This window comes from Hipposideros armiger, unplaced genomic scaffold (assembly GCF_001890085.2).
Source record: "Hipposideros armiger isolate ML-2016 unplaced genomic scaffold, ASM189008v1 scaffold_321, whole genome shotgun sequence".
NCBI lineage: Eukaryota > Metazoa > Chordata > Mammalia > Chiroptera > Hipposideridae > Hipposideros > Hipposideros armiger.
Window position 1 is genome coordinate 2022943 of NW_017731671.1, and position 26613 is coordinate 2049555.

The 26613-nt window shown below is 44.8% G+C and overlaps 2 protein-coding genes across 2 annotated transcripts in view; one reads left to right on the top strand and one right to left on the bottom strand.

Annotated features, from left to right (window-relative positions):
• Positions 1-1612: 1612 nt before the first annotated feature.
• On the bottom strand, positions 1613-9355 carry PHF5A (PHD finger protein 5A). Its single transcript, XM_019660553.1, has 4 exons — positions 9252-9355; positions 8816-8839; positions 8143-8309; positions 1613-2275 (listed from the first exon to the last, which is right to left on the bottom strand). Exons 1-4 carry the CDS (start codon positions 9301-9303, stop codon positions 2186-2188), a joined length of 333 nt encoding a protein of 110 aa, XP_019516098.1. The 5' UTR covers positions 9304-9355; the 3' UTR covers positions 1613-2185.
• A 747-nt stretch (positions 9356-10102) lies between these two features.
• ACO2 (aconitase 2) overlaps positions 10103-26613 on the top strand; it is a 41509-nt gene continuing 24998 nt past the window's right edge. Inside the window, exon 1 of the mRNA XM_019660549.1 lies at positions 10103-10207. Within this exon, the coding sequence (XP_019516094.1) occupies positions 10172-10207 (36 nt within the window). The 5' untranslated portion in view covers positions 10103-10171. The remainder of the gene's footprint in view (positions 10208-26613) is intronic.

Sequence of the window (26613 nt, forward strand, 5' to 3'; positions counted from 1 at the left end):
CCTCGCCCGGGGAGAGCGCAATGATGGTGCCAACTTGGGCCAGTGGGGCAGCGTCCTCCACGGCTAGACTGAAGAACAAAAAATGACAGCAACTTATCTGTTCTCCTTCCCCCAATCCCCCAGCACTGTTCCTATCCCTCCAGTTCCCCAATTAAAAAAAAAAAAAAATTCTTCCAGGAAATTCGGATTAAAACAAAACAAAACAAAAACAAAAAAACTAAAGTTACTATGAATCAACGACAAATTTCAATTCTAATCTGCAAACGATCCATTCTCTGGAATTCTTTTGACGTAACATAACCCTCACCTGATGCTTTACTTATAGAACTGCTTGGAGAGCTCCCCAAACACATCGCCCTGTTCAGACAGCCCCAGCCCGACAAATGCCCAAATCTGCGCCCCCTCCATGCCCTCCCCCTTTGCCTGTAGGTTCCAATATATGCTTCAAAGCCCAATTTATTATCTGGATTCCTTGACCTCAATTATTCATTCAATACTGAGCACCTGCTATCTGCTGGGCAGAGCAAACTTTGTTCCTGCCATCACAGAACAGACTAGTAGCTGACAGTCAATAATTATCAAAAGCTATAAACAAAATGCTTATGGTACTAAAGTAGAAGGGGAACTAACTTCGATTGGGGGTTGGGAGAGGCATCCTTGAGGAAATATTTAGTTAAGGTCTGAAGGAGGAGTAAGAGTTGGTGGAGCAAAAAGTGACGGAGCATGAGAGAGGAATTACAGGTAAAAAGCGCTGAGGCTGGAAAACAAGGAAGGGGGGTGGCAGATGAGATAGGGGAGCCTTAAGGATTATCTTTAGCCCTGTGGCCATGACCTTCCCCTAACCTTCCTGAGGTGCCAAGCTGGGCAAAAAAAACCCCTTCCTTTGTGCATCTTCTGGGTTATACTGGAACTATCTGTTTCTGACAGGCTCCTTTATTAAATTCCTGAAGGCAGGGATTATCTTAATTCAATTTTGGATACTCAATACATCACAAATAAGAGTTTTGTTCCAAACCGAAACCCTGACAAGTCAGAAGACTCATTTCTTTCTTGGCTTTGCCAGGAAGTTGCAGCATAACCTTGGGCCAAGTCCCTGGATCCTCAGGACTCGCAAACCTTTTTCAAATCCATAGTGTCAAAACACCTACTTGATTGTCTAGATGTCTCAAATGATGACTGAGTTACCTCTTCCGGATACCCTCCTATCACCTCTAGTGGGCACAAAGTACAGATAGTTGAGTTAGGGTAAAATTGCCCTTAGTCTGTCAATTTACTTTTAAAAATCCTTAATGTGATTATATATGTATTTTATGAATCCACCAAGTTCAGTTCTCCTAACTCACTGATGTGAATACATTTTGTCTCACTCCCTTCCCCATTATTGGAAGCTATCTCTTCAGTTCAAAATTAAAGTTGGACAGGAAGAAAAAAGTAAGCTTCTAAAAATGACTTTGGTTTACCAATAATGAAAGGCATGGATGGTTTTGAATTCCTTCCAGTAGTAATAAGAGGATGAGGTGCTTGGTGAATCCTAATTCCTCTATTTTGAATCACAAATTCCTGGATGGCTAAAATAAATTCCTCGAGTTAAAACTTAAATTGGGACAGTGACTGACTACCAGAAAATAAACACCTGCTTTATTAATACAATAGCAACAGAAAGGGTTTCCAATTTCTTAAAAGAGAAACAACATGAACCAGCACCACCTGGTAAGTGTTACAGGATTAAACGCCCACATTTATTGTTCTGAGAGCTCCCTACCACACTGCAGATGTTTCGTCGAGGCCACTGCCATTGGAGCTGCCGTAAGAACACGTTTCTCACTGTGGGTAGTGTCAGCCAACTCCTCAATTAGAAGATGGAAATGGTATTATTCCTGTTTCAGAAGCTCCTGGTGTCAAGAGAACTTATCAACGTGGAAAACAGACTCTTGCTTTTTGAATTCAAGACAAACCATGAAATAATCTATCATTTTTTTCTCTGCTACGGTCTGCCCGAGTGCTCTGAGAAGCATCCTTTTCCATTCCTACCACATTGTCTGGGTGAGAGGAGAGGAGGGGTTGAAGGCACAGTGTACTACAGGCGACCGGGTGGTCCTGCACTCCACTCCCTTTCTGTTGGCAGCAGGTGTCTTTTCTGGCAGCTGCAGCAGCTTGATGGAGGGAGGAAGATGCCGCCCACCAATCACCTCTTTTTGAAGCCGTATTTCTTGCGTTCATAGAAGAGATCTGTCTTAGAGCTCCCCAAATTGACAATCTTCGGGCAACCATCTCTCTGGAAAACAGAATAGAGAAGTTGTTCAAAATCTCTGGGCATAAATTGAGAGGGCTTAAGATAAAAATAACTTTTGGATTAATGGTCTAGCCATTCATTGTACCAGTTTAGTTATCCTATTTGATCCATCACCAAGAACCTAGACTGCACCCAGAGCCTGTCTACCCTCAATCCAGTGGCCTGCATTTACAATGTTGGATTCTCAGCCCACTTCTGTTGCTAATATAAGGCTGAGGTAGAATCTAAAACTCTTAAGCTGTCCAAAGGGTTTCATGTGAAAGGCAAGAAACGGTTATTATCTTCAGATCAAGCTCTGTTCCACTATCCCAAGAAAGAAGAGAATACCATCAAGTGAAAAAAAAAATTCTGAAGACTTTAGGAAATAGTACCTTACCATTTAAATACCATAGGAGAATACTGGGTTTGATGTGTCCTTATTAATTCATTTAATTTGACACATAATCTTGGGGGAAGAGTGCTCCTGTGCTAGCTGGCTGGCTGCCGATGGTCCCTACTCTGATTTGTAATGACACGCCTGAACCCCCCCCCCCCCCCCCCCCCCGGCCATTTTGTGAGCTTGAGTGGTTTCAATGAAGCCCCTGGGAAGCTGTATTCTGCAGAAATGATGACTCCATCAGTTGATCTGGGATGATGGGAGGAAAACTGGGGGAGTTGCTACTGGAAAAAAATCTTTATGTCTTAAGATTTGATTAAATATCTATGTCAAAGAAGGTTGCTTCCTGTGCCGTTGGGCTATGGAATTTGAATTAGACATCTCATTTCTAATTCAGTTGATTTTTCTTTTCAGGGACTGATATCAACACTGCACAAAAATCTCTGAAAACGCACAAAGCCAACAAAAACATTTCATTGTCTAGGAAATATATACCAGGTATTACACTGAGAATTATCATCTGTGGAATTTGGTGTGCTGAGGGAGCCAGCCAGGCTATGGGCCTGGCCCTACCAGGGGCTTGCTAGGTGAACTCCAGTAAGCCATGTAATCTGTATTGAAAGTCCTGGTACAAATGAGGTAACAGCTGCCTCTTCTTGGGCCAAGCTAGCCTGATATTAAACACAACAGTCCTCTAAGCCCTTTGGGGATGCTATGAAATTTTGTGGTATGATGCTAGCCTGTTTAGGCTTAGGGTGCCTTACTGACTTGTACGACTGTGGGCAAGTCACTTCTCTTTGGACTCATATTCCTCAACTGTAAAATAAGGGGACTAGTCAATTAAAAACTGTTATGTGGGCCGGCTGAGTGGCTCAGTTGGTTAAGAGCTCGCTCAAGAGTTTGAGCTCTGAGCAATAGTGGTTCGATTCCCGGCCCGAGGTGAGCTTCCGCTGAGCTGCCAACAGGTGGCAGGATGGCTCAGCTAAAAACAAAAAAACAAACAAACAAAAAACTGTTATGTATGGAGCCCTAGAAAGTCCTGAGAGGTGCCACCCCCAATCTGTGCAGCTCCATTCACACTCATAGCTTAGGTTAAAATGGTAGGCACTGGAGCTACGCTACCTGAATTCGGATAAGTTATCAACCTCCCTGTATCTCTGTTTAGATACTTATAAAATTATTCCAATGGCAGATCTTACCTCCTGGAACTAAGAATCAATAACTATACTTAGAACAGTGCATGGCATACAGTCAACTCTTAGTAAGTTAAAAGAAATTGCAAAAACCAAATTATCAGCAATTTCATAATGCTTCAAACACACATACACACAGCTTCTGTATGAGGTATTGTTTGAAGCTAGGACTCTTCATATTAAAAAAGAAAAGTTGGAAAACCGATGCATTGGATTTTTAGATCTTTGGCTTTATGGCATTTTCGCTCACCGACTCACAGGTTTCCTGTTTTCTTGCCTAGCCTCCCGTTTTTTATTTTCTATACATCTCCCATGGGTCTTGTGGCTGTTCCCAAATTCTACCCACGTGTAAGAGGTGAGGATGTGCAACTAGAACTGGTTGGCTTTTGTTGGATATGCCTGTGAGTAGAGAGCATGGAAAGAAAGATGGAAGGACTGTTAAGAAACCTTAGAGGGATGGTACAGGAAGATATCTGTGAGGTGAGCTAGAAGGTATTTTAAAAATACCTGCAATGTCTGCCTCATGGCAGTAGCTCTTTTAACAATTGTATGTGTGAACACTAAAAATTTCACTGTCTCTCAGTCCTCCCAGAGGACATATTTCCCATTAAAGCTTTTATTTTAGGCAGCTGTGGCTTGAATGGAGTGTCATCGGTAAATGTTTTATGCCCACTTAATTTCTAAAATTTCACAAAAAAGGAAATGTTAGATGGCCAAGGGCTTGTTTCCATTATACTATACATGCCCCTCACACATCACCAAAACCCTAAGCTGGGCCTGGTGGTAGCAACCACCAAGGAGAACTTGGTGCTTCTGGGTTTCCAGTGCTGTGTGCCCAGTCTGTTCTACAGCAGGAAAGCTAGCTACAAAAATTACTCTATACCAGCGCTGAAAACCCAGTACTTCCAAGGAAAACTTTCAAACCAACACTAATCACATACTGAAATATGACATACTAAAGGGAAATCTTTGTAGAACTGAAACGGCAGGAAAAGGTCATTTAAAAATTGTTACGATCAGAAAGACACAACTATTGAAAATGAGTCCACATCTCCCTTTCTTACAAATAGTAGCAAAGAATTCTGAATAGGTGCCAGTGGCAAGACTGGCTTTATTAACAGAAACTGGAAGGTTAAATGGTGTTCATTCTTTTAGCAATTGTCTAATGAATACCAATGATGTAAACACCAGACTGAACACTGGTTTGGGACCTAAGAGTAGTATCACATTTTCTATCTGAAACTTTTATTTTTAAAGACCTTTAAGTTCACAGTAAACACATCCATGCGGCACACACAGCATGTTACCAGCGAAGCCAAGACTTGAACATGGGCTTTCTGCCTTCTAGTCTGGTGTTTCTTTTAACAGGGCTTCCCAGAGGCAAGAACCAAAACTTTCCAATGGTTTAGGCAGTTAAAGAGAATGATAAATTTGTGAATTAACTTTGAAAAGTATCAAATGTCTTTCGCATCTATCTAACTGCTCCACTGTTCATTGAAATGGGGAGAAGAGAATGGTAGAAATAGCAAGAGGCATATCCTTAACCATACAGTGAGGTGATGAGAGTTAAGTGCTTTGAGTTAGGCTATGCATCCTCAAAGGGGATAAAAACATCTTTGATAGTATAGTGGTTTGTGACCTAAAGCTTATCCTTACCCAACAATATCTTATTCCTTGGTATTTAATTCTCATTAGGAAGAAAATGTTAAATTTAATCTAAAAATGTAACTATTCTCTTTAGGGGGGAAATAATGAAAAAACAAAAATGTTGAGAAACACTGAGTTAGACAGACCTGGGTTCTCGTTCTGGATCTGCCAATTATTAGTAGCCATGTGACCTTGAGCCAAGTTGCTTAACATCTCTGAGCCTGATTTTCTCATCTTTATCATACGGCATTTTTAGAAAATTGTTCAGCATAGTACCTAGCACATAGCATGAGCTCCATAAATATTAGTTGATATTTTTGTGTTCTGGTTGGGACAACTGAGAAAAACGGCAAGTAAAGGGGTAAAATAATCAAGAGTTAAAGGGGGTTTGAGATGATGCTGCACTAGAAAAAACTGCAAATCGATCCTCTGGCAGCAATGCCCACAGATATTATCCCTGTGTATTCCTGAAGCTTTGAAACACTCTAGAGAACACCCAGCTGTTTATTGGTCTACTGCCTTTAAAAATGATAAACGAGGGCCGGCCGAGTGGCTCTGTTGGTTAAGAGTTCACTCAAAAGTGTGAGCTCTGAGCAACAGGGTCGCCGGTTTGATTCCCAGCCTAGCTGAGCTGCTAACAGGTGGCAGGATGGCTCAGTTTAAAAAAAAAAAGAAAAAAAAAAAAAGATGAACGCTGCAGGAAGAGAACAATAACAGGGCTTTGGTTGTGGGAAGATTTCTGCATAGGAAAGTCTATAGGCACTTAATCTTCTTGGTGATCTGTAAGGCTGAGAGGCTGGATCATTTCACTGGACTGCTTTGTGTTCCTTGGAAACTAGTGCCGAGTAAATGTGAGCTAGGTGCCTTCTCAGATATCCCCAGAACATTCCTGTATAATGTGAAGGAGGGGAAGTGATGTCTAGAATAATGCTCAGAGACAGAATGAGGCACAAGGATCCAAAGGTATCAGGTCACACGCCACATGCAGACGAGTCAGACAGCAATTAACATTTATTAAGCACTCTCTGGTTGCAAGCTTATGCCAGATAAGAACTCTAGCCACTGCCAAGTCGAAGTTCAAAAAAATGTCCTTCATAGACTCTTTGGCTAGTTTAAGAATTATTTGTACTTTCTTTTCACTGCTGTCATTTTACCATGGTTTCACTGCTTACACACTATAAATAATTACCAAGCACCTACTATATACCAGGCACTCTGTAGGGGGAATGTCTATGGATGACTTATAGGGTCAGCACCAAAAATGTGTCCCATGCTTACACTGCATGCCAAGAACTACACCAAGAAGTGGGGAAAAGGAGATATAACTACACAAACCAAGGCTCCTTCTCTAAAAGAGTGTCACCTAGCTGGTGGATCAAATCAAGCATGATATGATTTGACAGCCCTCCACAACTAAGACTGAAGGACAACAACTTGGCTGTTCGCCTTCCCCAATTCCCCAATAAAATGTTAAAAAAAAAAAAAAAGTAAGTGCAAATCAGAGTTTAGGTCAGGAGAAAGCTCAAATTATGTTTTTCATACTTTTACCTATGGCCCGTCTCATCTCCCTAAATAACAGAAGACTTAATAGTTTAAGAAACAGTTTTATCTGCCTTGGTAAGTCCCACTTACTGGGGTTAGACAGGATCTAAATGCATCCTGCTAAGGTGGCTGGGTTATTACTCCTCAACATGGACGCATCCTCCCAAAAAGATTTTCAAAAGGACAACTCGGTGTAATGAGCACACCACTCGGTTTAGTCGGTCTGCGCTTGCCACTTGTTAGCTGGGTGAGGGGCTGTAAGATGAGGATAATAAGAATACCTATTTAACAAAATTATTGTGAAGAGTAAGGGAGACAACATCTATAACCTACCTACTCTTGACTCATGGGAATATTAAGATTTATATATCTTTTGCCTTATCCTCAATTAGGTAACCAGATACTGTCTACTAGCCTACTGGTACTGTATCACACTTTGTTTTATTGTGTCATAAGAAGAAAACAAGCTGATTCATGGAATCTGTCCCCCCAAGAAATCTGCTAAGGAAAAATGGTAAAACTCATCCTTCATATAGACCTATAAGCCCTCTATCAAGCTCAAGGAGTCGAATAATTAGCCACTGCCACCACATAGTGTCAAAGGGCAAAAATGTCATGTGAGAGAATCAATTCTATAATACCAAACCAAAGGCATTCTTTAGCTGCTTAAAGCTGAAATCGACCTGAATGTCCCCAAATTCAAATGTCACCACATCCACCCAAACAGTTCTTAATGACAGTAAAGAGAATTACTGAGTAGCCATTACAAACCACGCACTGTGCTAGGACTTACAAAATATAGGATGTTGTTTCTGAATAAAAATAATCAGAGAGACATCAAAGGAACAGAGAGAGGGTTCTCCAAATTGCTAGTGTTGACAGAATTTGCTTCTCTTGCAGTTTTGCCCTGGATGGAAAATAACTGCCTTTTAATGGACTACACCCAGTTGGACTCACAGAACTTGAAAAAATTATAACCTAGGTGACTAGCTGAACATGCTCATCTCCATAGATCATAAGAGTTTGCCATGGATGGCAAAGAGTTTTTAAATAAAAGGAAAGATCAAATGGAAAGCTTAGACTATACTCACATCCTTCTCCTGAATGGTGCACTCCTTACAATAATAGGCATCGGAGACACCGGGGCCTCCACAGATCACACAGCGCCCCTGATAGGAGCCATAGTTACACTCATCACATATGCGCACCAGGGTGCAGGGACGCACATAGGAGTCACAGATCACACACTTGCCATCACCTGTGAGGAAAAGAGAATGGAGTTATGCCCACTTACAAGAACCTCAAGTCCTTTGCCCTCCTCCTGCTATGGGGAAACACACCAGTCTCCTTCCGACAGTGATTTGGAGGCCCCCTACTTTGGCATCACAAAACTCGGCTTACTTAGTGTCCATCCAGCAACACATAGGAAAGCTTAATCAATTAACATGTAAAGGGCTTAGAACAGCACTGGGTACATGATAAGTCTACATAATTACTGGCAAAAACTGTTGGGCGACCAGGTCATGCTACTTCCTGTCCAAAGCTAGAGATTTTCTCAAAACTTAAACACAGTGTCTAAAGTAAGCGAGTTGGAGTGGGGAGGTGGAGGGGGCCTTTGGTTGCAGTCTGGCATTCACTGTTTACATGCTTCCAGGCACACTGACTCAAAGCCCTGTGGGGCCCCACAGCAAATGCCCATTTGCTGATTCCACAGAAACTGGGAGGGAGGGTGGTGGAGTGTTCTGGAGGGCGTGTTCCACTCACATTTTTCACAGAGTCTTCCGATAGCTGCAAAGCAAAGAGCACAGTTAGAATTAAGGTTTTGACGAAGACAGAAAAACATCCTCTAGCTTGGGGTGGGGACAGGAGCGGGGACTACAGTGAGCCCTAAGCGATGTCATCCGTCATATCCTTATAAACTTCCCAAACCCACACCCTCCTACAGCCCCTCCCAGGTCCTGGGCAATGTAGACGTTTCTCCGGACCCCAACCCGGCTGCCCGCCTTCGGCTCCCAGCACGCGCGCCACAGCCTTGTTTTCATCATAGGCCACAAAACCCGCGCGCTCCTACACTACGGACCGTGAGGCGGGAAACGTGGCACCTCCGAAGCAAGACCCTAGGAAGAGATGGGAACCTCCGACTCCCCTGTTCCTAAGACCACCCTCACCCAAAGCGCCGCGCGCATGGACGCCATCTCACCAACACCAGCCTGCTTGCGGCAAAAGATCAAGTCCGGGTGATGTTTAGCCATAGCTCGCACTCCAGCAGCCACCGGAAGCTCCGGGAACTTCCGCCCGACCTTTAACCCCCATTGTACCTGCCTCCTTGTCACCGTGATTGGTCCTCTAGTTTTCCATCAGCGTTCACAATCTTTGCACCAAGCCCCGCTCTTGCTCGCGTGATCAAAAACCCTTGCGTTCCAAAGACGAGTTTCCTTTAGGGAATAACGTCCTGGCAGGTGCGTGAGAGTCATAAAAAAATACCTTTCCCAGATTTGGATGGAAGAGACAAATTGCAAAATATAAAGATGAAACTTGCACTTCGATAAGACATCTTTGTGAGGGTATTTACTTTCGTGTTTTTTTTCAAGATAAACTCAAAAGGTTTATTGCACCAAGTGCCACAGAAAACTGGATCAAAATAATACATGAACTGGGTTGTTTCTGTGCAAAGGGTGAAAAGGATAACTAGAGTATTGTTCTGTACACCTGAAACCAACAATAAAAAAAAATACATGAACAAAAACTTTCCATACATTGACATGATATCTCTTTAACTGATCAAAAATATCAAGTCATATCAACGTATCTTAATGGAGCTTAGAGTATAACAAATCCCAGAACTTTCTCCTTTTCTAAACACAACTTATATTTAAGCATATTGCAATCTTGTTTCCCGCATATACGGTTCACCATTTCGTGTTTTCATTCACCTTTTTCCTCTTCTAGGTCGGTTCTTAACACGGGAGCCCCGCCCCCTGCGTTCGCAGGGCTCCGGCATTCCTGCGGAGGCCCCGCCTTTGCCATGACGCCTCTTTAGACCACGCCCCCGTCCGAGGGCTTTAAATAGACTGTTTCTCACGTCACTTTCATGCGACCTCATCTTTGTCAGTGCACAAAATGGCGCCCTACAGCCTCCTGGTGACCCGGCTACAGGTGAGCGAGCTCAGGGCCCTCTGGGTTCACGGGGGCGGGGTGCCTCCGACTGTGCTTGCGGCTGTGGGCGCGGCGAGGCTAGGCGGGCCCGATCTACGGTGACTTTGTGTACCTGTCCCGATTGTGGGCCCAGCGCCGTGCCCGATCCTCCAGCGCCCGAGGTCAAGGCGTCCCCGACTCTGTCAGCTCTCCCAGCGCTGTCTCCGCCCCGCGGGAAGCGTGGGTCCAAGCAGCAGCGGCCGGGTGAAGAGTGGATGGAGGCACTTTCTCCTTTTTGAGGACTGCACTCCTCTTCCCCGTAGGGTTTCTTCCCATTCCTCAAGGTGAAGACAAGGTGACTGGGGGATGTGGTCGTTGTTGAGCCCGCTGGGCCCAGCGCCTAAAGGCCTCACTTCTCATTTCTCAGCAGCAGAGACTTGCTAGCCAGGTGCATCTACAATTGCCAGGCCTGGAGTCTGGAAAAGAAACTAGAATCCTGTTGCATCTTTTGAGGATCCTGCGGAATACATAGTCAAGACTGAGGGGGTGGGGGGTTGTCTTCCGACCCCAGATGTAGTAAATAGTAGTAACACTAAGTCTCTCTCTTACCTTTGCACAAGATTGAAAGACTTTTAATTTTTTATTATACAATACTTTGAGTTATAATCATCTGGTGAGATGATTATTTTTATTTTATAGATAATGAAAGTAGGTGAAAGTTAACTGCTGTCACAAAAGTGGCCTGAGCACCTGCCTTACTTATAGGCCCTCTGTTTTCCTTGTTCATGTCAGCCTGTCCTCACAGAACTTTCTGAGCCAGAGTGTGATCTTTGAGCTAACATTTGTATTTGTGAGAATACTAGAATGGACTATTTTGGGCTCACCATTAGTTGCTGTTCAATTACTAGGTGGGAGGGTAAAGAGACACACAGTTTGACCTTGACTTTCCTGTTATGAACCATCTAGAAAATTGACTGTGACTCTCAGATGTATTTTTCATTTCTAACTTGACAATGCTTGGAAGGAGTTATACTTAAAGGTTCAATGTCAAGCATGTATTTTGTTAATAATAAAGCAAGCATTTGTAGACATTCTTTGATAACCATTTACATTTAACTTTGTGAATCTACTTTGAATCAAGTGGCACAACTTTGATTATAGAATTTTAAAAGTTCTGTGCTGTACTCTCAGGAAGCATTCGTTACTAGAAGTTTTCCTTTTTAAAATCACTTTGCTTAAGTTTAAACCTTATGGTTAAAGTGAAATAATCATTTATCTGATTTCTCAATTCTGAGTAAAGACAAAGAATTTTCCCTAATTATCTCTTCAGGTTATTTGATTTTCCAGGTTAACAATGGGGAGATACTGTAGTTGTTTCTTCCTGATCCTGCAGTGCCATGATGTAGTGAAGTCAGGCAAGATTTTTGATAAGATAAATGATTACAGGTTTATTGCACTTGGATGAGATGACTAATATCACAGTATTTTTGAACTGAAAAAAGATCTTGGAAAGCATGAGTGTTAGTACAGTATAGAAAGAGATCTGGGCTATATGCCCTGACCCTGTTACTTTGAGCAAGTTAACTTCTGTATCTTAGTTTCCTCATCTTTGAGTTGGGGATCACCTGCATTGACAAATGTTTATTGACTTCTTGGTGGTTGGCTTCCACTCAGATTGTTATGATGATTGTTATAAAGTCCTGAGAAAGTAGAATATATTTGTTTATGAACTTGGCCCAACTTTCTCTTGACAATCCAAGACCTTGGGAGCCTGAGTGGCTTCCAGTAGCAGAGTCAGGATTAAAATTCATGTCTCCTTGTTTGTTCATTTAGCTAAGATGAATGAACAGCATTATGCCACACTGCCTCCCAGTAGCCACACTGTCTTAAGTAATGGCCAACTAACATTGTCCCCTGAAAACCTTGTAAATTTACCTCTTTTGTTTAGCTCCATTTGAGATGTGATGGTACTACCTTAGTTGTTGTACCTGTAGAACCCTGTCCATGCATAAACATTTTTCCTGCCTCATTCACCCCATATTTACTGAGCACCCACTACTTGCCTCAGATATAGTGATAAGCAAAGCAGACAATTTCTATTCTCATGGAGCTTCCACTATATTCTAATGTATTCTGTGGAGAGCCTTGAAGATCTTTCTCAGTCAAAATATTTTTCTCCTGCTCTTGGCTGGACCAAAGGTAAAGACAGATAATAGAATGATGGCAATTACTACTATCACTAAGAGTAGCTAACATTTACCTTACTGTGTGCCAGTAATCTCACATGACTCTGCGAGATAAGGCAGACCTATTGGCCCTGTCTTATAGATGAAGAAACAGGATTAGAGCAGAAACTAGTGTAATGGTTAAGAACATGGAATTTTGCACCACCCTACTTTATTTGATTGCTAACTTTAATACTCAGTAGCTATGACTTTGGGCAGATTACTTCATCTCCCTGTGCCTATTTCCTCACCTGTAAGATATGGATAATAATAGTACATCTGACTTATCTAATATTCATATAGTTGCAAACTACTTAGAGTCCTGCCTACATTTCATAAGCGCATATAATTGTTAAGTAAAATAAAATAAACTTGCCTAGGGCCTTATCGCTAGCAGATGTGATTGGAGTCTGCACCTTTCTGTTCCAAAGCCTGAGATTCCAGCCCCTGCACTATACTGCTTCCCTTTGTCATCAAGATTCAGCCTGTGGCCCAGGGTACCATTAATTCTCCGTAACCTGAGAACAGTGCTCTTTAAGTTGAAAATGTTCCGTCATTTGACAGGACCTGCTGTTAGGTAGTAAGATTAGAAACAGTGAAGAAAATGGAGGTGAAATTTTTGAACAGCCACATTTACTCTCTGGTTTTTATTATTTTGTACAAATGACTATGGATGGTAAATAAAAGGGTTTGGGCACTTGCAAATACTTTTCTTAGGTCTTTGGTTTTGTCTTGAGGTACTGGGTGCTGAGTTTTCATTATGTGACCTTGGGGAAGCCGTGTAACCTCTTGTGTGTAAATCTAAGATGGAACTACAAAGGGACCTGACATTTGGCCTAAGTTGAAAGTGCCTCTATAAAGCGTCACATAAAAAAAATATTGTTTTGAACTATGAAACAGGTCATTCTGGTTGCATGTTCACTGTGCTACCTTCTCAGGTGTCCTGTGGTCAATTGTTGATTTGAATTGAGTGAATGAATGAATGATTGAATGGATGAGTAAACAAACTTCTAATCTCAAATTTGGGGAGAAGGAGTAGAATCACTGTTTTGAGGACCAGGGGAGCACACTGTTGTCTTTTGAACCAGTTGTTCCCCAAATGTTGAATGAAAGCTTACTGTATGCCTAGCACTGTTCTAGACACTGGGAGTGCAATAGTGAACAAGAATAGCAGAGCTTATATTGTAGTTCAGGGGAGACAAAATAAGCAAGTAGACAAATAAGAAAATTGTAGCTACTAAGTGCTACAAGGAAGATAAAATAGGATAGTGTGGTAGAGAGTAGGGGTCGGGATGTGGCATGGCTTTCACTGGGGTGGTTGGGGAAGGCCTCTCAGAAGAGGTGACATTTCAGCCAATATGTTAATGACAAGAGGGCAGCCCTTCAGCATTTTGGGAGGGAGAGACTTTGAGTAGAAGGAATAGCACGTGCAGCATCTGAGATAGGTATGAGCTTAGTGAGTTGAGGATAAGAAACAAGGCCAGTGTGGCTGAGGGGTCGAGAGGAGAGAAAGGTCTGAGCAAGGGGTAGCAGGCAGGGTTGTGTAGGCTCTGGTAAGGACATCGGGTCACGAGAGGAGAGAAAGGTCTGAGCAAGGGGTAGCAGGCAGGGTTGTGTAGGCTCTGGTAAGGACATCGGGTCACACTCCAAGTGTAATGAAGGTTTTAAGCTGTGGAGGGACAGGATCGGATTTATAGTTGAGAAAAATCATTCAGGCTACTGCATGGATGATGGATCACAGGGACAAAAGAGGAGGCAGGGAGACCAGTGGGGCTTAACCAGGGAGTTCTGAAGGTGCCTGGGACTAGGGTCCTGGTAGTGGAAATATTTTGGAGACAGATGGGTTGGATGTGCAATGTGAGGGATAGGGAATAATTAAGCATGACTTCTAGGTTTGGGTTGGGGCAGGAGCATTGAGGGATGGGTGGACTTGAACTTGGTAGTCATGTGTTTGCATAGTACTTGTAAAACTTTTTTTTTTTAAAGACTTTATTGGGGAATTGGGGGAGGGGAACAGCGCTGGGGAATTGGAGAAGGGGAACAGACAAGTTGCTGTCCTTTTTGTTCTTTCAGTCTAGTGGAGGACATTGCTTCACTGGCCCAAGTTGGCACCATCATTGCGCTCTTCCCGGGCGAGGCAGATCAGTTGCCGGCTTTTGGACGGCCACTCACGGCGGCTGCTGGCTGCTCACGCTGGCTGCCGGCTACACACGGCAGTCCATGGCAACCCACTGCAGCAGGGGCTGCAGCCTACGCCCTCGCCAGCGACTCACGGGAGCCCAGCTCCAGGTTGTGAGCTGTTGTTCATCATCTTAGCTGTAGAGGGCAGTGTCACTGGCCCTCATATGTGGGATCTGAACCGGGGCCCTCTAGCTCCCCAAGCCAGCTTTTAACCAACGCGCCACTCGGCTGGCCCTGTCCTTTTTTGTTCTTTTGTCTAGTTGTGGAGGACATTGCTTCACTGGCCCATGTTGGTATTATCATTGCGCTCTTCCCGGCTGAGGCCGATCGGTCGCCGGCCATTGGCCGGCCACTCACAGCGGCTCAGGGCAGCTCACGCCCACTGCCGGCCAGCCCCACTGCAGCCTACACCAACGACTCACATCAGCCCAACTTCAGGTCGAGCTGTTGTTCACCATCTTAGCTGTAGAGGGCGCAGCATCACTGGCCCTCATGTGGGATCCGAACCAGGGGCCTGATGCTCAGAGCTGGCGTTCCAAGCCAACTCCTAACCAACGCACCACTTGGCTGGCTCTACTTGTGAAACTTAAGTGAGGGCTGAAGCTGGTTTATAAATTCTTGATCCTTTTATCAACTCTCAACAAGTAGCTGTATTTCACAGGTGAGGAAGCTAGATGGGGTCAAGTGTCTTGCCCTAGGCTCCCTCAGTTGAGTATGAGCATCTTGCCTGAAGTGAGCCCCGTTCCTTCTTGGGCCTTATGCTGGTACCTGGTGTCTTCAAGAGGGCCACGTGGAAAGTATTTAAAATGAGTGTTGATGCTTGAGCTGTCCCACTTCTTTGGCTCCAGCTTTCTTTGACGCTCTGTTTTGAAGCCTCTGGACCTCTCAGCATAAAGGAGGGCAGGGAGGCTGCTTACAGTATTTAAAAAAAGCAGCACACAGAATATCAGGAACCTCAGGGAGACGTCCTCTGTCACAGACTTAATGTGTGGCGTCAAGCAAGGTCTCTGTGGCCCTCCGGTTACACATGTGCAAAATGGGACAATTAATAGCTACATTAAGGGTCCTGAAGGCCTAATGATGTTTGAAAAGTTCTTTAAACTCTAATGCATTGTAAAAATTTGTGAATAGTTTCTGGTGTTATTTTAGGAATAGGTCCTTAATGAACCTGTAGAAGCTCTTCTTTATTTGGGGGGTCCTAAAAGGCATGGAGAATGGTTTTGGGGGGTTCATTCTGCAAAGCTTGGGCCAAAAGAAAGGGCACCAGCTTTGGAGCAAGTTCTGGAATTCCACCTTTGCTGTGTGGCCCCAGGCAAAATAGTTAACATTCCAGCGCCTCAGTTTCCTAATCTGTAAAATGGGCACACTATTTTCTGCCTCAGTGTAGTTGTATTAAATGGGACTGTGTGTATAAAGTACTTGGGGCAAATCTGGCCCAGTTGCATAGGCACTTGGGGAATGTTAGTCTCTGTGTCTAGTCCTGGAGATGGCCGACAGCCTTCATCACCCCAGCATTTACCCTCAGCTCATACATTTAAAAAAGACTGGCTCTGGGGAAATGGCTTGTTCCTTCCATTATCTCCGTGGATATTGGGTATGTGGTGGTTGTCTAGGAAAATCTTTTGGGTACCGCTCTAAGAGAGCTGGGAGAAGAGATAGAAATGAATCCACTAAGTCGAAGGGCAACATTGAGAAAATGAGCTCTAGAATTACACTTGCAGGATTTTCAGCATTAAATATTAAATTCCTGCGGGGAATTTAGGCCCAGTAGGAGTATTTCTGTTTTTAGCCGGCAGAGATTAAGACAGTTTCTGATTGGGAGCTTTAATTCTGTGGCCCGTCCTGGGAGGTTCCTCAGGGGTCTCAGGAGTTCCTTGAAACCCCTCTCCCCCCAAAATCAGTGCTGGGGGCCCTTTGCCTTCTGCTGGACATTTGTGTTGTTCCTGTTATTATTATTGTTCACTGAGAGAGCTACAGGGCTGGTTGAAGATAAGGGCTCTGCCTGTGAAAGAGCTTGTGTGCTGGTGAGGAAGCCACTTTTTAACTAATACACTGGGCTGAAGCAAGGGGAATGGCCTTGTGCTGGGGGGCAGCTAACTCCAGACTGGACCATCCGGGAACTTGGATGTTGTGGTTGTGTTAAGTCAGGCTGCTGCCTCAGTCACTGAACTAGGTGTTGTTTCACAAATACTGCCTCGTTTGTCCTTCACAACCATCCTAAGAAGTCCGTATTATTAGCCCGTTTTCACGAGGATGAAACTGAGACCCCGAGATAGGTTAAATGCTTGCCTGAGGTCACAGCTTGTGTGCAGCACAGCCAGATTTTGGATGCAGATTTGTTTGACTGCAGAAGGCAGGCTTTCTACCGCCCAGCCAGACTGTTTCCCAGAATCCTCCCCGGGAGGTAGCAGTGGAAACTGGATCTCTGTAAAGTCGGCTAGATAGAGGGGACCCAGTTCTGTTGGCTCCACGCCCTGTTTGGATGTATGTCTGTTTGGGGCCGTGAATGCCTTCTGCTCCAAATACCTGCAGAGCTTGAGAGGGAGAGGCTGAGCTGCGGGTCAGCGTCACAGGCTGCCTCTTGAGCTTGTCAAGGATGCCCTTCACTCTTCTAAGTGCGCTGGTGCAGAGCTAGAGGCTTGGCATGCAGTTCTCAGCGTGCCTGGAGTCTGCTGCTGGGTCAGCAGCAAAGGAGAACTAGATAGATGAGTGAAGGGATCAGCTGATTCCTTAAAGGAACCCCCTACTGCCTGGGAGCCCATTAGAGGCTGTGACTTGGAGAGAGAAGCTCCCTGCCTCCTTTCCAAGCCTCTGGAAAGGACTGCCTCACTTGTGTGCATGCCAGTTAGTTGCATAGCAACCAAGCTAGTTGATTGCCTTCTGGCAGGAAGGAATTGTTTAGTGTTGGATTCTTAGGAGAGGTGCCAGGCATCGCCTACCAGGGGTGGGAGAAAATTGCTAGAAGCCGTGGAGGTGTGGGAAGGTGCTTCTTCTCAGAAGGGTGTTGGCTGACGTGCATTCCTGTGTTATCCACCTAGACAGCCCACCTGAGGCTCCCCTGCTAGGAAGGGGGGCTAGGCAGCTAGTTGCTAAGAGCTGTGAACCTGAAGGCTGTTGAGGGGCATCGTCAGAGGAGCCAGGAGTCTTACCCACTTGGCCTGAAAGTCATCCTGCTTATGAAATGCGCTGCCTCATAATGTAGTGTGTTCCCCACCACTGGACCGGGTCTGCAGAATGAGTGGATAAATGAGACCTTTCCAGTCCCATTTCAGTTCTGAGATGTGTTGTCCTGGTGCCTGGGACCTGCTCTGGGGCTCCTAGTCTTTGGTGTCCTGGTCTTTGGAGGGAGTAGAGGGCGTAGTGGGAAACAGCAGCCCACAGTTCTCCAGGACACAGGTGGGCAATGTGTCCGTGGCAGCATCTCATTCTCCTGGGAGAAATGAGTAATAATAGCAGCTTATATTTAGTGAATGCCTGCTAGGAACCCAGCCATTGAGCTCTGCACTTTTCATATTTTTTTCCTTGAAGAATGCAATATATTCATAAAAGCTCCCCTCCCGTCTCTCCATTACAGCCCCCAGAGGCAATCACTGATAGGAATTTTATATTTACCATTACAGACTTTTTTATCTGCATTTCCAAGCAATACATTCTTTCTAATCTTCACAAAATCCCTGCTCTTTTGCCCTATTTTACAGAAGAGGAAACTGAGGCTCAGAGAGGTGACGAATCGTGTCTCAGGTCCCATAACTAGGGGAGCTGAGATTCTAAGCCAGTTCTATCCAGCTGTAGAGTGGGTGCCCTTTCTGTGACTTGGCACTGAGTTTGGAGTGTTTCTGCAATGGCACTTGACACGTCAGAATGGGGCTGGTGACTTTCTTGCTGAAGCAGCTGCCTCAAGAGACCAGGCATCCTTCAGGAGCCCAGCTTGTTTGGACAGCTCACTTGCTCTGAATGCTCGTGCCCACGGACACGTGGTTCCCTAAGGCAGCGCTGGTGGATGCCATGCTTCACAAATGGACAGGTCAGACTGGCCCAGCCAGGCTGGCCTGCAGCCTGAGATGATGTCAGTTCCTCTGGTTTGGACTATTCCCTGGGTTCAAGTGGTCCCACGGGAAGAGAGACCACTCTTGTCTTTGGGAAGAGAGAGCAGCATGTCTGACCTTGGCCAGGTGGGGAGGCCAGAGTCCTGAGAGGGTGTGCATGTGACATGCCACGGGTGGACCCGTTTCCCATATGCTTTGGCCAGATCTGAACAGGCACTGATGGCTCAGCACAGCCCCTGTCAGGGACACTCACAACTTGAATTTGAAAGCATGATGAAGAGACTTGTATTCAAATCATGGCTCTGCCTCCATCGATCCAGCACCAAGTATTCCGTGACCAACTGCTGTGTGTCAGACATTGTCCTGGGCTCTGAGTGTACAGTGGTGACCAGAACAGATATGTTTTCTGTCCTCATGGAGCTGACATTTTAGTGGAATTGACTTTCTCGTTTGTCTAAGTCTCCATTTTCTTATCTAAAGGAGCACACTGACCTGTAAAAGTCCCACTTGGCACAGTTGTTGGGAGGATGACATAAGGTAGCCTTTGTGATCTTGCCTGGCACAGTTTTACTTCTTTTTTTATTTTTCATTCATTTCGTTTTTTTTTCCTTTCTGGCCTGGCTCCCCAGTGGGGTCCACTTTGGCTTTGTTCCTCCCTTCAGAGTATGTCCTGTGTCAGCAGAGCCTTCATTACTCCTTGGGAGCCCTAAGATTTGTATCCCATCCAGCAAGGGAGGGGGCCCTACCAGAACCAGGAACCAGGCTCTTCCAGGGACACTCTGGTTCAGGAGTTGGGAATGAGAGCCCCTGGGGAGGACTGAGCCCACCTGGAGGCTGCTGGGCCCGAGCACAGGTTGGAAGACAGTGTCCACAGCATGACGAGAAGGGCATGGGCTCAGCGGGTTCCCAGCTCAGTGACTTTGGGCGGACCACTTCCTGTCTCTGAGGTAGTTAGGGAGGCTGACCTCTGTACAGCAAGGTTTACCACAGTCCTTGACACAGAGCGGTGTGGCGGCTAACTGCTATTTACTCTAAAACAGGATTGAGGGCAGCTGGTTACTGATCACCCTGATGGGAGATCCCCACCCAAGTGTAGAATCAGGGAGTTGTTTGATAGCAGAGGAAATGCTATAGGGATGCTTAGAGTGGAGAACACATAATTAAAGTTTTCAACAATTTGAAGGGCTCAAGTGTGGAAGAGTGGCCAAGTTCATTTGATTGGGTTCCAAAGGGCAGGGCCAGGAAGTGAGGCCTAGCGAGTGCCAGGCGCTGGGTTGGGTACTTTCACATAGGTACTCTCCTTCAATCCTCACTGCAGCCTGTGAAGGTGTTAACCCCGCTTACAGATGAGAAAAGTGATGTTTATAGGGGGTTTAATAAAATCACACAAGGTTACACAGCTTGTCGGGGACAGAGTTGGGATTTGAGTCCAGGTCTGCAACACTAGAATCTGTCCGGCCTGTTTGAGTTCAGTCTATCTAAGAAGTGTTTGTTATTGTAAAATGTTAGAGCCTTCCAGTAGTGGAATAGGCTTTCTGGAAGAAAATGAGCTTTTTGGCCTTAGGTTTTCTGCCTTGAGGCCGCCCTAGTCCCCTTTGTTCCTGACAAAGTGGAGGCTGAGGCCATAGTGAAAGTCTCTCTAATAGATGAGGGCCTGGTATTTTTGCCCAGGGGAATTTCACAAGGCCTGTGACTTGGACTCCAAGTATGGGAAAAAGTTTTACCTTTTCCTAGCTGTGGTGACATCTGGGTTGGATGGCCTTACCGGTGGACTCAGGAATGTCTCGGGGCCCTCAGGCCAGGTCAAACTGAGCACTGAGTTTTACTTTTGGAGTTAGGAAACAAAAACAAAACCCCAGGAAGTTATTTTTTACATGTGCCCAAATCATCATTCTTATTTAAATAATACTGATCTGAACTTCTCATATCCCAATCACAGCGGTCAGCATAATATGAGACTCAGTAATATTTTTACATTAAAATTTCTTACCCTTTTTCTTTTTTATAAAGGTACCTATTGTAGGAAACTTGGAAAATACAGAAGTATAAAGACTATCATAAAAAATTACCTGTAATTATTTGTCATATCCCACCACCACCCAGAGGTAACCACTGTTAACAGTTTGGTAAATTTCCTTCCAATGTTTTTAAAGTTTTACAATCCAAATAAAAAACATGTACAATAATACATGCATTTATAATCATACAAGTAGCAATGAGAACATCCTTACAAATATCTGAACCTTGCTGACTGCTAAAATCCTTTTCTACCAGCCTTTGATAGAAATACAGAGTGTTCAAGCCCTGTGTTGTGCATTTTACCTGTAATTTAATGAATCTTGGGGATTTTTCCTAAAGTGTTGTACAATATTCCACAGAATGGATAAAAACGTAACTTTTAAAAAATTACATGGGGGCCGGCTGAGTGGCGCGTTGTGAAGAGCTGGCTTGGGACGCCAGAGGGCCCCGGTTCGGATCCCACATATGAGGGCTAGTGACACCGCCCTCTACAGCTAAAATTCTGAACAACAGCTCAGCCTGGAGCTGGGCTGCTGTGAGTCGCCGACGACAGCGTAGGCTGCAGCCCCTGCTGCAGTGGGCTACTGTGAGCTACCGTGAGTGGCAGGCAGCCAGTGTGAGCAGCGATCCAGAAGCCGGCGACTGATCTGCCTCGCCCGGGAAGAGTGCAATGATGGTGCCAACTTGGGCCAGTGAAGCAACGTCCTCTACAACCAGACTGAAGAACAAAAGGACAGCAACTTTTCTGTGCCCCTTCCCTCAATTCCCGAGCGCTGTTCCTATCCCCCAATTCCCCAATAAAAATCTTAAAAAAAAAAAAAATTACATGGACGTTTAAGCTGTTTGTAATTTTTAAAATATTTCACTTAATGGTACAGGGAGTGTTCTGGTAGCTGTCTTCTTGTGCCCACGTATGGTAGGGGTTAATGTGGAGAAATGGAGTCACTAGGTCACAATGTATCCCACTGAGAGGACTTCACTAGCGTTCGCTAATAGCAGACTGAGATTACTCTTTCCCCCAGCCCTTGCTAACACTTTGTGTTGTAAATCTTTAAAATTTTTCCAATCACTTTTGTAAAATGGGGTAAAATTCATGTTCTTTTTAAAAAAGCTGCCTTTATTATTTGTTTTTTAACAACCTGAAGTAGACCACAAATTGTAGAAATTCATATTTCTTTAAAATTTTTTTCTGATTCTGATTCTGATGTATGTGCAGTATTCAAGGTTCACAATTACATAAATATGAAAAGTTCAGAGTTCTCCATAATTTCACCCTCCAGGGATAGCCACTGTTAAAAGGTTGGCATCGAGTCCATTTTGATTTTATATGATTTCTTTAATTCATTCGTGTCCAGATCAGTACTTAGAATTGCCAGGAGACACCTGGAGGGTTCAGTGTTTGGGCTTTAGAGCCAGACTGTTTGAACGCTGGCATTACTACTCTCTATGGAGACCGTGGACAAGTCACTAGCCTTCTCCAGCCTCAGTTTCCTCATCTGTAAAGTGGTGCTCAAATACAGTAGGGCCTTCATCCATGTAAAGTGCTTATAATTTGGCACCCAATAGAAAGTATTAAATATTACTACTACTAATTATTATTATTACCATTGTCTTTGCTTGGAAACCTCAGCCATGACAACTGTTCAGTGAGGGTGCAGTGGGTACTGCGGTGGCAGGGACTGTGGGGAGTGGTAGATTTATTATGGAGCCAGTGTAGTTGGTCCGAAGGCTGTGGGTTATTGTTAAGCTGATTAACATTATGGAGCCAGTGTTTGGTGCCTCTCTTAGAATCAGTGAGCGTTATATACCACCAGGTACCTGGCATCAGCCCAGGGAGTCTGGTGGAGGGGGGCATGATGGTAGGTATCCCTGAGTGGGCTTCAGGGAGTTGTGAAATTGTGTTTTATGTATTTTCTAAGTTTTCTCCATGAAATATGTCCTACTTTTTAAAATGGGAGGGAAAAACACCCAGTAAATGCTATTTTTAAAAAACCTGCTTGTAGCATTTAACATAATAATTGCTATTCTTTGGGATCCATTCATGTCATTTCATACCTTACATAATACAGTAGGTGTTATTCCCTTTTTCCAAATGAGGAAACTGTTCAAAGGGGAGGCCTGTTGGAGGTCACATAACTAGTAAATGGTAGAGCTGGACTTTGGAGCTAGATCTAAGTTCTTTCCACTGTGCCATGTTGCCTCTTGTAAACCACAGGTTATAATTCAAGTTTGGGGATGGTGAACCACACCCTCCCCGGCCCTGCTGGCTTTCCAGCCTGACCTTCCACCATTTCCTGCTTTGTCTTTGACCTACCACCATTTTGGGAGATTTGTAGCTCCTGTCCACTTCGCTTGATGATTCTGTGTCTTTTTACATACTGCCTGTCCTCTCTGAGCGCCTTGCAAACTCCTGTATACCCTCCACAGCCCTGCTCAGGGGAGCCCTGCGTGGGTGTTCCAAGCCGAGTTCACTGTTCCCTCTGCTGCGCTCCTGCCCCGTGTGAGCCCCCTTCTTCCCATAGGTCACAGTGGGTTGCAATTACTGCCGATCTTGGCCAGACTGAGGTAGATTAGTGTAGGGACTCTCTTGCTCTTTTGGTGTCTGTGTCCTGTTGTTTGGCTCAGAATAGGCGCTCAAGTGTCAAAATACAAATGTGTTTCTAGGAAAGAGGCTAAGTGATAAGTCGCCATCAACGTAAACCCCCCCCCACCCGAATTATCTGCATCGCAGCCCCAGTGAGGTTTTTTTCATGCAAATCTGATCTTGTCATGATCCCACTTCAGTGGCTTCCCGTTGCTTTTGGGGTCAAGTTAACCATTGAACATGTCCTACTGTGAAGCTCACATGCACAAAATGAGGCCAAAGCCTGACTGATTGGACTGGAAAAGGTACAATAGGCCACTTTCATATTCAGACAGTTCATTACTTACACACAGAGTGCAAAGAGGAATAGGCCAAAGGTGCCAGCTCCCTGGGTCCTAGTCCCACAGACCCAAGAGGACGGCACCAAAACAAAAGGAGCTGATAACTGCACTGCAGGTGTGGGTGCCCGGTTGCAGCTAAGTGGGCTTATATTCTGCAGCGCTAGTCTGAAGGGTCCAGAGCAGAAAGCTCCATACCTCATCAGATCCTGGGAGGTGAGAAAAACTATTTCATGACTGGAGATAAGGAGGCAAGTGGGAGATGGCCTCGTAGCTCCTCAGAGGCCTCTCACCCTCTGGTGTTCCATCCAGACTCAGGGTGCTTTTATCCTACACCTACAAGGTCCCTCCTGACAGCCTGGCTCCATTTTACCTCTTAGCCTTATATTTTGCCATTTTCACTGCACTTTGCTCACGCCAAGCTGGCTTTCTCTTTTTTTTTCAATTACAAGTGCTTTCCTGCCTCAGGACCTTTGCACATGCCATTCTCTCTGCCTGCCAGGCTCCCCGGATGCCTTCCCCTAAGCCTCATTCAATATGCCTGGCTAACTCAGTAATGTTTCAGCTCTCAGATTAAATATCACTTTCTTGGAGAAGCTCTTTCCTCAATCTAGAGTAGCTGCTCTAGCATTATACTGTTATAGCTGCTTAACCTTGCTTTCTCTTACATAGTCCCTTGAGCAATTACTTGATTTCTGTCTTCTCTACAAAGCTGTAAGCTCAGCAAGGGCAGGGACTGTCTGTCTTGCTTACTCATTAATTCAGGCACCACAGCACAAAGTCCATTTGCTTAATGAATCAGCAACACCTTAGTTTAAATTAGGGAGCTAACATGGTAGAAAAAGCATTGACTTGAGGATTGAAGGGCTTGAGTTCTGCTCCAAACTGCTGTTAACTAGGTTTGTGACCTTGGACATTCATTTCTCCATCTGGCAAAGAATGTATTGGTGACCTGGGGTCACCTTGGGCTCTGATGATCTATGATTTTATGTGAGCCATTTAATGAGCAAAGTGCTAGAGCAGGAGTCTAGAGCAGGAGTCGGCAAACTTTCGAGATGGAAGAGCCGCCAGGGGTCAGCAAACTGTGGCTCACGAGCCACATGCGGTTCTTTGGGTACGTACGTGTGTCTCTGAAGTAAAATTGAAAATGGAAATAAAACTATCATAGTTTCATTTATAAGATTTTTAAAGGATATTATTCACATAATAGTGATCATGTAAAAATATATTTATGGCTCTTGAATAATTTTTAAATTGTTGTGAGGGACAGGATTGGCTTTTCCAGGGGTCGGCAAACTTTTGAGACGGAACGTACCCAGAGAGCCGCATGTGGCTCGCGAGCCGCAGTTTGCCGACCCCTGCTCTAGAGGCACGAGACCTAGAATGAGAACCCAGCTGCCTACTTAACATGTCTCCTCTTGGGTGTCAGGCAGGCAGCAGTTCATAACCAAACTCCTGATCTCAAGCCCAAGCCTGCTCTTCTGCTGCCTTCCCCATGTCAGTTTCTAGCAACTTCATTCTTCCAGTTCCTCAAGCCCAGGACCGCAGGGATATTCTTGACTCTTCTCTCATGTCCCTTGGCCAATTTGCCAGCAAACCCTGTTCTACCTTCACTATAGACCCAGACTGCAACCCCTTCCTGCCACCTCCTCCGCTGCGACTGTGCCCAGGTCGCCATCATCTTTCCCTGGGCTATGGCGCTGGCCTCCTGCCTGGTCTCCCCGCTCTCTTCTACATTCAGCAGCCAGAATGATACTTGTAAATAAGTCGGATCATGTGATCCCTGTTCAGACTTCTCCACTAGCTTTTCATTCCCTTCAGAGTGAAGTCCAGAATCTTGACCATATTCTACGAGGTCCTGTACAGTGTGACTCTCTGCTCCCTCTTCATCTTATCTCTCCCGCACTCCCCCTTGTTTATTCTGCTCTGGCCACACTGGACTCCTTGCTGTTCTTTTTTCCCTTCCCCTTATATTTAAAAATTTTTTTTAATTTACCATTTTCATCACTTTTAAGTACACAGTTCAGAGCATTAAGTGCTTTCGTGTTGTGCCATTCTACCATCCATCTCCAGGACTTGTTCATCTTCTCAAACCGAAACTCTGTCCCCATTAGACACTAACTCTCCATTTCCCCAGGCTTGCATTGCACCTTTTGTCAGGTCATTGTTCAGTGTCGCCCTCTCATTGAAGCCTTTCCCAACTATCCTATTTTAAACTGTAGCTTCCCACCCCCTGGCTCCCTTTCCCATCGCTCCTGCTTCATTACCTCTCCTGACACCAACATCTGATTGAGGTTTTACTTGTTTCTCTGTCTCTACTTGTCTGTCTCCCCGTGGTCCCCCCTTTAACCTCCCAGAATGTCAGTCCCAAGAGGGCAGGGAGTGTTGGATCATTTTGTTCATTGCTGTATCCCCAGTACTTAAACAGTGCCTGGCACCCATAGTCCCTCAATAACTATTTGATGGGTGGACAGATGAATAAATAAATGAATGAGTAAGGTTTGGTGGTAGGAGGGAGCTGGAACAGAGAGAATGACAGTGAAGAAATTGCGGATAAGAGGGGACTACTGTCCAAGTATTTTACATTTTAATAGGTAGTGCCTTGTTGTCATTCAAAAATGTTGAACCTGTTTGCACTCTAACCCAAAGCATCTGAGACTGGTAAATTATTGATTTGTCTTGTGAACAGTTTGCTCTCACAAGGTTAACCGAACCTGCTCTGTGTTTAACCCCACTCAATAGGAAAGAGCTGGCTGGTAAAGTAGAAGAAACGTTCATTGTTGTGGTTTACTGATAGTTATGGAGCACCTCCTGTGTGTCAGGCCTGGTGTTCAGGCATGGGGAATTTAGTTACAAGTAAACAGACACAATTCCTCCCCTAGCGGAAGCTTACAAACTAGTGGAAGCTTACAAACTAGTGGAGACAGCTCCCACACATGAATGTCAAGAAGTAATAAGTGGGAATGTATAATAGGCTCTGATTGGGCTGGGAGTTCAAGAATAATTCCCTGAGGCTTCCCAGTCAAGCTGGCAG

Coding starts and splice junctions, on each gene's coding strand:
- PHF5A (XM_019660553.1), bottom strand. CDS start 9,303: ATGGCTAAACATCACCCGGACTTGATCTTTTGCCGCAAGCAGGCTGGT. Junction 8,840..9,251: donor CCGCAAGCAGGCTGGTGTTG/GTGAGATGGCGT, acceptor TTTGCTTTGCAG/CTATCGGAAGACTCTGTGAA. Junction 8,310..8,815: donor CGGAAGACTCTGTGAAAAAT/GTGAGTGGAACA, acceptor TTTTCCTCACAG/GTGATGGCAAGTGTGTGATC.